The 10,004-nt window shown below is 42.8% G+C and overlaps 1 protein-coding gene across 7 annotated transcripts in view; it reads right to left on the bottom strand.

Annotated features, from left to right (window-relative positions):
* The window catches only part of Atxn2 (ataxin 2), a 118,810-nt gene that overhangs the window by 15,794 nt on the left and 93,012 nt on the right, over positions 1–10,004 (bottom strand). For all 7 annotated transcript variants that reach the window (XM_029570609.1, XM_029570610.1, XM_029570607.1 and 4 more), the window contains 2 exons: positions 2,307–2,491; positions 391–523 (listed from right to left, as the gene is read on the bottom strand). In XM_029570609.1, the coding sequence (XP_029426469.1) occupies positions 391–523; positions 2,307–2,491 (318 nt within the window). The remainder of the gene's footprint in view (positions 1–390; positions 524–2,306; positions 2,492–10,004) is intronic.

Genomic DNA, 10,004 nt, shown 5'->3' with positions numbered 1-10,004 from the left:
TATTACATGTATCAATCTATTTTAAAGAAGGAGCGACATGTCAAGGTAGAGGAACTGCAGGTACAGAAATAAAAATATACTGCCAATACTTAGAAATCAGGTCAGAGGTAGAAATACGTTTTGGTTTTAAGAGTCTTAAGCCTCAATGTCACAAAAAGTAAGGTTCTTATTGTTTTTTAAGGTAGAGTCTCTATGTAGCCCAGGTTTGTCTCCAACTCCTGGGCTTACGTGACCCTCTGACCTCAGTCCTCCCACCCCTAGGAGCCAGAATACAGCTTCATACTGCCACACTGAGCTCAGGCTATTCCTAAACAGAATATCTTTATAGACCTTTGAAACACATCAGGAATAGTCATGTATACTGAAAAAGACAAATAAATTGCTTCCTACCATACATCGCATGCGTCTGCTCATGAGCCCCATACTGAGTTGCTGAAGAAGATACTAAACCAGGCTGCGCGTGTGCTGGCGGTGCCATCATTCTAGCATTACCCTGTATGACAGGACTATACACATGAGGATGCTGTGTTCAAACAAAAAATAAAGAGGGAAAGAGCATTAAAATACCAATATCAATCAAGTATATTTTAATTAAGACTTTTGGGGGGGGGGACTCCCTATGTAGATCAGGCTGGCCTCTATCTTATAGAGATCCTCCTGCCTCCGCCTCTCCAATGCTGGGATTAAAGGTGTACACCACCACATGCAGCTGATTTTTTTTTTTTTTTTTTTAAGATTTTAGTGTGTGTCTGTGTCTCTGTGGGTGTGTATATGCACATGTGTGTGGTTACCCAAAGAGGCCAGAAGAGGGTGTCAGAGCCCCTGAAGCCAGAGTTTCAGGTAGTTGTGAGCCCTCTGGTTTGGGCACTGGGAATTGAAGTCTGGTCCTCTTCAAGAACAGACCATGTTCTTAAGCACTGAGTCATCTTTCCAGCTCTATTACTTAAGATTCTTTATAAAAAATTTTTAAAATTTACTTTTCTGTGTGAGTGCTTTGCTTGTTATGTGTACACTGTGAGTGCAATGCCCTCGGGTACTGGATCCCTTGGAACTGGAGTTACAGACAATTGTCAGCTGTCATAGATGCTGGGAACTGAATCCAGGTTCTTTGAAAAAGCAGACAGTATTCTCAACTGTTAAGTCATTTCTTCAGTCATGAAGTTTTTCTTTTTTTTTTTTCTTTTTGAGACAGTTTCCCCATACCCCAGCTGGCCTGGAACTCATTATGTAGACCAGGCTGGCCTTGAACTCACAGATATCTGCCTGCCTCTGCCTCCCGAGTGCTGGGTTTATTGCTGGGTTTAAAGGCGTGCGCCACCACACCCAGTTGAAGTTAATATTCTTAATGACAAGTTTCCAGCTAGCCTGAATTCACTATGTACACCAGGCTGGTCTCTATCTTACAAAGATCCACCTGCCTCTGCAATGCTGGGATTAAAGGCATGGCCTAAAAATTTTCTTGGCTGCTTCTTTTTAAAATTCTTTTTTTAAAAAAATTGTTTATTTTCATTTGTATGTGTGTATGTGTGCCTACTTGTCTGAATGTGCAGCATGAGAGACCTACATCCTGCAGGGACTAGAACAGAGCACTGGATCACCTGAAACTGCAGTTACAGGTAATTGTTGAGTCTCCGTGTGGATGTTGGAAATCAAACTTGGGTCCTTTGCAAGAACATTGTGCTGGATAGCTTTAGTGTTAACTTGACACACCTGGGTTGAGGGAGCCTCAATCGGGAAATTGCCTCTATTGGACTGGCTTGTGGCCATGTCTGAAGGGCATCTTCTTGATGAGTGATGTGGGAGGGCCCAGCCCACTGTGGGTGGTGCCACCCCTGGGCAGGTGGGCCTGTGTTGCCTAAGAAAGCAGGCTGAGCAGGGGCCAAGAGAGCAAGCCAGTAAACAGCATTCCTCCATGGCCTGTGCTCCAGCTCCTGCTTCCAGGTTCCTGCCCCGAGTTCCTACCTTGGGCTCCCTGATGAACTGTGACCTGGGAGTTGTAAGCTGAATAAACCCTTTCCTCCCCAAGTTGGTAGTGGTCAGAGTGTTTTGTCACAGCAATGAAGAAACAAACCAGGACAAACATCAAGTGCTCTTAACCACTAAGTTACCTCTCCAGCCCCACCTTTGAAATTTTTAGAGTTCTAACTTTCACAAATATATATTTAAAAGATCCCAACTTCTTATCTATGCTATCATAAAACAAAACCAAAAATTTAATGGAAAATTCCTATACCATATAAACAGCTGAAATTAAATACTTTTCTTCAGAAAGGAACAAATCTTGTTCCAGGCCCAGTCAGCCTTACCTGAGACTGATAATGTGGCACATGCTGAACTAAAGGTTGATTTGGAAACTGCTGAGGACTGTAGGCAACATATTGAGTGGAATAAGCGGGTGGAGTAGCTACAATGGGTGGGCCTGCTGCTGAGGCTGGGTGCATCATGGTGCTCTGATGATGCTGGTCTTGTCGCTGCTGGGGCATATTTGGTACTATAGGGAACAAAAAGAAACACATTAATAGGTAACAGTACCTCCTTAACATAATGCATGCACTCACGTGGCCTACAAGGCTATGTGCTTTGACAATGCTGCCTGCCTCTTGAAAGCTGCCTCACACTGCTTCCACCCTCCTATAGCCACCCTTGGCTACTGTCCTGTCACACATGGTATTCCCTCAGCTTCAAAGAGCATCCCCCAGTGCCAGCCAGGAATCTTGACTCATCCTTCAGGGTCAGTTACAACTTTTCTTTCACCAGGTTTCTCAGATAGCCCATTTGTTTACTTTTTTGTTTTTTAAATTTTTTTTTTTTTGAAACAGGATCTCCTAGCCCCAGCTGGCTTGGAACTAGCTACAAAGACAAGGCCGGCCTCTTGCCAGCATGTGCTACCATGCCTAGACCATGTGTTTACTATCAATCTCTATCATAAGACATGGTGTCAGGATGGGGGTGGGGCACCTATACTGTCTCATACTCCAAATTATGTCACTTGTTAAAGACATCCAGGGGCTGGAGAGACTGCTCAGTGGTTAAGAGCACTGACTGCTCTTTCAGAGGACCTGGGTTCAATTCCCAGTACCCACATGGCGGCTATGAACTGTCCTTAACTCCAGTTCCAGGGGAATCTGAAGCCCTCTTCTGACCTCCGAGGCACTGCACGACATGGGTGCACTCCCATACACGCAGGCAATACACTCATAAGCATAAAATAAAAATAATAAATAAAATTTAAAAAACAAACAAAAAGACATCCAGTTTTGTTTTTTGTTTTTTTTTTTTAAGAGACAGGGTCTCCTTGTAGCCCCAGCTAGCCCAGAACTATGTAGACCAGGCTGGCCTTGAACTCACAGAGATCCGCCTGCCTCTGCCTCCTGAGTGCTGGGACTAAAGACATGCACCACCACACACAGTTCATTTTTTAAAAAAAGAATGAGAAAAGAGCCGACATAAATCCAACGCCCATCACTGAATTCTCTACCTCCAACTCTGTTTTTGCTTTGCCTTTGCTGGAGATTAAAGCTAGGGCCTCTAGAATGCTGAGCATGTGCTCTATCACTGAGATACATCCCAAACCTATCCCTCCTTGTTACACTCAACATCATACAGTAGCACCATGTAGCAGATTTCTAATTAACAGCTTTATAGAAAAAATGTCTTCCACCATTCCAAAAGTGTTTCTTGATAAAAATAAGTAGAGGACTGAGCCCACTGGTGACTCCTGAATAAGGTCTGTCTAAGGTTCATGAACACCCACAGCATCCCCAGTGCATTTCCTCCTGTGAAGATTAGCTGTGCTACCAAAGGAAAGGAACTGCATGATTCACAATGTGTAGGGCATAAAGGATACATACTGTGGTTTGTTCACTAGACCAAAAGAATTAAAGAAACTATTATTAGTTTCCCAATAAAATGTGATTTTAATTTTAAATATTAAGATTGGCTAAAAATTTAATGACTATTGCTGATAATTATTTAATTATTTGAAAAGTACACTTGAGGCTAGAGAAATGGCTCACTGCTCTGACAGAGACAGCAGGTTCAGTTCCCAGCAACCCTATGGTTACTCTCAACTCTCAACTATCTGAATCTCCAGTTTTATGAGAATCCCATGCCTTATTCTGGACTTCTAAAACATAAGGCACACAGATGATGCACATATATTCATGTAGGCAACACACTCATACAAATGAAATGAAAATAAATTTTTAAAAAAGAAAAGTAGGGGCTGGAGAGATGGCTCAGGGGTTAAGAACACTGGCTGTTCTTGCAGAAGACTCGGGTTTGTATCCCAGCACCCACATGGCAGCTAACAACTGTCCGTAACTCCAGTTCCAGGGGACCTGACAGCTTCTTCTGACTTCCATGGTCATTGCACAACATGGGTGCACTTACCTACATGCAGGCAATACACGCATACACATAAAATAAAAATAAAATTTTTTTAAAAAGCAAACTTGGAAACAGGAAAAAGAAACAGAATGATTTTTTTTTTTTTTTTTTGGGTCTTTTTGAGACAGGGTCTCCCTGTAGATCCAGCTGTCCTGGAACTCATAATGTAGACCAGGCTGGCTTTGAACTCACACAGAGATCTGCTTGCCTCTGCCTCCTGAGTGCTGGGAATGAACTTTTTGAAAATTTAATATTGGCAGTTCACTTGTTAGAGAAAAAAGCAGCTTCTTTTAATACAGGTTTAAAAAGCCATAAATTTAAATATCACTTAAAAATTTTTTATTTTATTTCATATATATGACTGTATTGCCTGCGTGTAGGTGCACTCAAGTTGTGCAATGTCCTCAAAGGTCAGAAGAGAGCAACAAATACCCTGGAACTGGAGTTATGGATGGTTGTTAGCCGCCATGTAGGTGCTGGGATTTGAACTTGGGTTTTCTGCAAGAACAGCTAGTGCTTTTAACTGCTGAGCCATCTCTCTAGCCCAATAAAAGTTTACCTAATTAATGTCATTAAGATTAACCTAATTTTGTTAAGATTCACTAATTAAGATTCACTAATTTTGTTAGTTACTATCTTTATGTGAATAAAAAATAATAGAAGGGGGCCAGGCGTGGTAGCACACTCCTTTAATCCCAGCACTCATTAGACAGAGGCAGGAGGATCTCTTGAGTTTTGGTTCACCTGGTCTACACAGCAAGTTCCTGGAGTTACAGGGGGACCCTAGAAAGATTTAAAAATAAAAAAAAATTGAAGGGAGTCAAGCACTCAGGCAGGAACAGGAAAATCTCTGTGAGTGCACTTATATACATGCAGGCAATACACTCATAAAAATAAAATAAAAATCAATAAAATAGATTTTTAAAAAATACACAAAATCTTCTGGAGAAACATTAAAATGCTCCTGCAAGTAAGAGTTTATTTCTGGATTTTCAACACCATTAAAGTTAAAGATTCTCCTTTAGGTTAAATTTCTAACTTTATTGTGATTCTAGTAAAAATGTTAGTTAAAAAATTAAATATGAAATTTCTTGAGTTGATACTATCAAAAACAAGTAACAAATGAGATACTGTCCATCTATGGATGACAGGAACCACTACTGCTTTGAAGACCTCCTTGAAAAAGGGAACTGATTAGCATCTCTGGGGACACATTTTTAATAGTTCATACGAGCTATACCTCAGAGTTACCAAATACTTTGCTGAGGTAAGTTTTACTCCACAGAAATAGTTCAGCTATTAAGTCAAGATGGGAAGACAGAAAAATGTTACATCTCACAAGCCCTAATGGAATACTGGATCTGAGGCTACAAAATGATCACCAATTGGCAGCTAAAGACACAGAAAGTAGCTAAGGGATTCATGTGGTGTATAGATGTGTTTGTTTTGTTTCAAGACAGGGACTCACACAGCACAAGATGACCTTGAACACTGATCGATCCTCCTGCCTCCATTTCCAAAGTGCTGGGATTACAGGCATTACAAAAACTCACTGTTGCTGCTCAACATGAAGAGAGATGTCATGTCTCCAATGGAAGGACATTCATCAACCACAAGGAAGCCCAGATTTTTTGAAACATAGTCTCTCTGTACCATAAGCTGGCCAGGAACTCACTATGTAGACCAGACTAGCCTTGATGTATCTCACAGAAATCATCCTGCTTCTGCCTCCTAAAGGCGTGTGCCACCACTCCCCACAATTTTAAAATTGACCAGTCCTGAAAGCAAAGGTTCCAGGCTGGCCTTACAAGATGAATCAAAGGCTACCCTTGGCAACCATCAGTTTATAGGATGCAATCGGGTAGAATAAAAAAAGGATGATGTATTTGGGTTTAAAAAAGATGAAGGTCCGGGGGAGAACCCAAAGCAAAAGCTACAATCAAAACTCTGAGCAGAGCCTGGGTAGTACATGTCTACCATGTTAGTATTCAGCAGGCTAAGGCAATAGAATTCCAAGCTGGAGGCTAGCCCAGGCTGCACAGTGAGAATCTGCCTTTAAAAAAAGCAAAAACAGGGCCAGTGATTAAGTTCAGCCAGAAAAGGCGCTTGCTGACAAGCCTGACAACCTGAATTTAATCACTAGGACTCACATAGGGAAGGGAGAGCCAACGGGCAAGTTGTCCTTTGATCTCTACACACACTGAGTGGCACATACAGATATGCCTATGTACACATAAATGCACAGACACACACGATAAATGTAATAAAAGTTTTTTTTTTGAGGGGGGGATCTTTATGAAACAGGGTCTCCCTGTAGCCCCAGGTGTCCTGGAACTCACAATGTCGACCAGGCTGGCCTTGAACTCAGAGATCTGCCTGCGTCTCCCCAGTGCTGGGATTAAAGGCGTGTGCACCACCACGCATGGGGTAATAAAAGTTTTTTGAAGGCAACTAACACAATGATTTACACAAAAGACTACAGTAATTCGAAAGACACACTGAAATATGGATAAAATTAAATGGTATGTTAAGATTCTTCTGCTTTAAAATTCCACAGTGGAGAAGGCATGAGACAAGACTATCTAAGAAACGACTGCCGTGAAGCAATTAATGACTGAAAATTTTTACAATAGCTTCACAACACACACAAAAAAGTGCAAGTCTGGTCTATATAATGATACTCCTCCTGCCCTGAACCCTCCAAAAAAAAAAAAAAAAAACCCATCAACATTATAAATTCAACTAGTAAACTTTATTTGACTATAAAAGGAGCCAGTTAATTGGTGATTACTGATACCACACTAATCTGCTTCACTGTGTATGTCTGAGAAGTCTAATAATGAAGGCTTTCAAAGAAAGCTGGTATTTCAGTTATCAGGTCAATTATAAGGTTCAGGGCTGGAGAGATGGCTCAGTGGTTAAAAACACTGGCTGTTCTTGGAGAAGATATGGGTTCAAATCCCAGTACCCACATGGCAGCTAACAACTGTCCATGACTCCAATTCCAGGGGATCCGACAGCCTCTTCTGTCTTCTGTGGGCATTGCACGACACAGGTGCATTTACCTACATGCAGGCAATACACACATACACATAAAATAAAAATTTAAAAAAGAAAAGGTTCAAGAAAACCTGGGGGTGGGGTGGGGTCTATGTTGGCATGGGAAGGCAGTCCCATGTGTCACACAGATAGAATGGTGCAGAAGGTCGAAGAGGCTGGCAATGGAGGTTAGTGGAAGAGCATTTGCCTAACATGTGAAAGGCCCTGGATTTGGTGCCCAGGACCCCGCAAAAACAAAAGGAAAATACAGAAGTAGACATACCTTCATATTGACATTTTAAAAAATTTTTTAAATTTTTTTTTTTAAATGTATATGTGTGTGTTGCCTGCGTGTATGTGAGTACATCCTTGTGCAATGCCATGGAGGTCAGAAGGTTTCTGATTACCCTGGAACTGGAGTTAAGGACGGTTTGTAGCCGCCATGGGGGTGATAGGAATCAAACCAGGGTCCTCTGCAAGAGCAGTCAGGGCTCTTAACCGCTGAGCCATATCTCCAGCCCCCTTTTTGAGACAGGGTCTCTCTGTAGCTCCAGCTGGCCTGGAACTCACTACGTAGACCAGGCTCACAGAAATCTACCTGCCTCTGCCTCTTGAGTAGACCACCATGCTCGGCCTTTAAAAAATTTTGTTTCTAAATTTTAAGTGTATCTTGCATGCAAGTACGTAAGCGTACCCATGAGCATGTTGTGGCCCCACAAGGTCAGAAGAGGGTGTCAGATCCCATGGAACTGGAGTAATGGCCAGTTGGGAGCCTGCAAGTGCTCTTAACCATTGAGCCATCTATCTTTAGCCCCTCACATGGAAAATTAATATAAGATGTCTTTCACACTGGTTTTTCTCTGAACACAATGGAAATAAAAGACAAATATATAACTTTATTTCCAACACAATGGAAAAATAAAGGACAAATATATAAAGTAATATATAATCAATAGATCAAGAAAAGAGATAGAAAATACTTTCAATTAAATAAAAATAGAAAACATCAAGTTCCTGAAATACAATTCAAGGAATGCAAAGAAATTTACAGCATTAAATGTTTCCAAATTGGGTGTGGTGATACATGCCTTTATTCTTGGCATTTGGGTGGCAGGAGCAGGCAGATCCCTATGAAATCAGGCCAGCCTGGTCCACACAGAGTTCCAGGCCAGCTGGAGCTATAGGAAGACTCAGTTTGTCTCAAATCCCATCCTCCAAGATTCCATTAAAAAATAAATGATTAAACAAAACAAACAAACAAAAAAATCAAAACAAAGCAGCCTAATATAGCCCAGACTGGCATGGAACTTGCAGAACTCTTGATCCTCCTGTTTCTATCAGGCAAGTGCTGGAATTATAGACATATGCCAACACACCCAGCTAGTTTTGAAACCTATGATCTAAGTGGTAAATTAAATCCCCCCACAGTAGAAAAAGGTTATAAAAAGCACACAAATCATTGGATTAGAAAGAAAGCAGCATATAAAAAGTCAATGACTAGAAGGTAGCCTTAAGAAGATAAACAGTTCTCTCCTACCCACAGGCCTCTCCCCGGGGTAAGCCCATCCCGACTTTGACTCCCCCAGCCTCATTCATCCACCCATCTCCACCGCCATTCTCTCCTGCCCCATTCCTTGTCTTGGGGCACCAGACACCTGGGGAACCAATACTGCTTCCTGATCCTTTTCATCCAGACCAATGTAGTGCCTTCTCTGGGCCCCAGGAGCACTGCTACTGGGCCTGGCCCCGCCATCACCTCCCTCTGCTTCCCTGGGCCTGCAGGACCAGCCACAGGCCTCTCTCCTACCCCCAGGCCTCTCTCTAGGGTAAGTCCATTGCGCCCTCCATACTGTGACTACCCCAGCCTCATTCACTCTCCCATCTCCACCTCAGTTTTCTCCTCCGTGTTTGGGCCCTGCCCCATTCCTTGTCTTGGGGCCCCAGACACCTGGGGAACCAATACTGCTTCCTGATCCTTTACACCCAGACCAACATAGTGCCTTCTCTGGGACCTAGGAGCACTGCTTCTGGGCCTGGCCCCGCCCTCAACTCCCTAGGCTTCCCTGGGCCTGCACAATCCTCCAGCCTCTTTCTGGGACACGGGCTGACCTCTCCTCTTCCTGATCCTTTGCATCCAGACCAACCCAGCTCCTCAGTGCAGTCCCCAGGAGTCCTTGGGGCCTCTTCCCGCCCCATCTGCCTTTGCATCTCTGGGTGGGACAGCCACCAGCTGGCCCTAGACCAGCATCTTTCCTGGGCCAGGCTCCCAGGCCAGTCCAACCCCCAAATTCCTGAGGCCAAAATTGTTCCTGGAGGGATCCAGACCTTAGGAGAAAGCCTGAAAACATTTGACCCTCACTTGAATTGAGCCTCTGAGGGAACTCCTGAAGTAATCCGGCCGCTCCAATATAAAATCAAAAGAGAGAACTGGAAGCTTAGATGAACCAGCTTTTCATGCCCAAAAAGTAAACCACAAAGACACATAAAGTTCACAAAAAGAAGCAGACCTAAACTTGAAGGCCTAAGTCTCACACAAGAATCAGAAACTACAAAAGAAATTCACATGTCAAAATCAC

The sequence above is a fragment of the Nannospalax galili genome, unplaced genomic scaffold, assembly GCF_000622305.1.
Source record: "Nannospalax galili isolate Female #2095 unplaced genomic scaffold, S.galili_v1.0 scaffold120, whole genome shotgun sequence".
NCBI classification, from domain to species: Eukaryota; Metazoa; Chordata; class Mammalia; order Rodentia; family Spalacidae; genus Nannospalax; species Nannospalax galili.
This window is presented reverse-complemented; position numbering and strand designations above follow the sequence as displayed.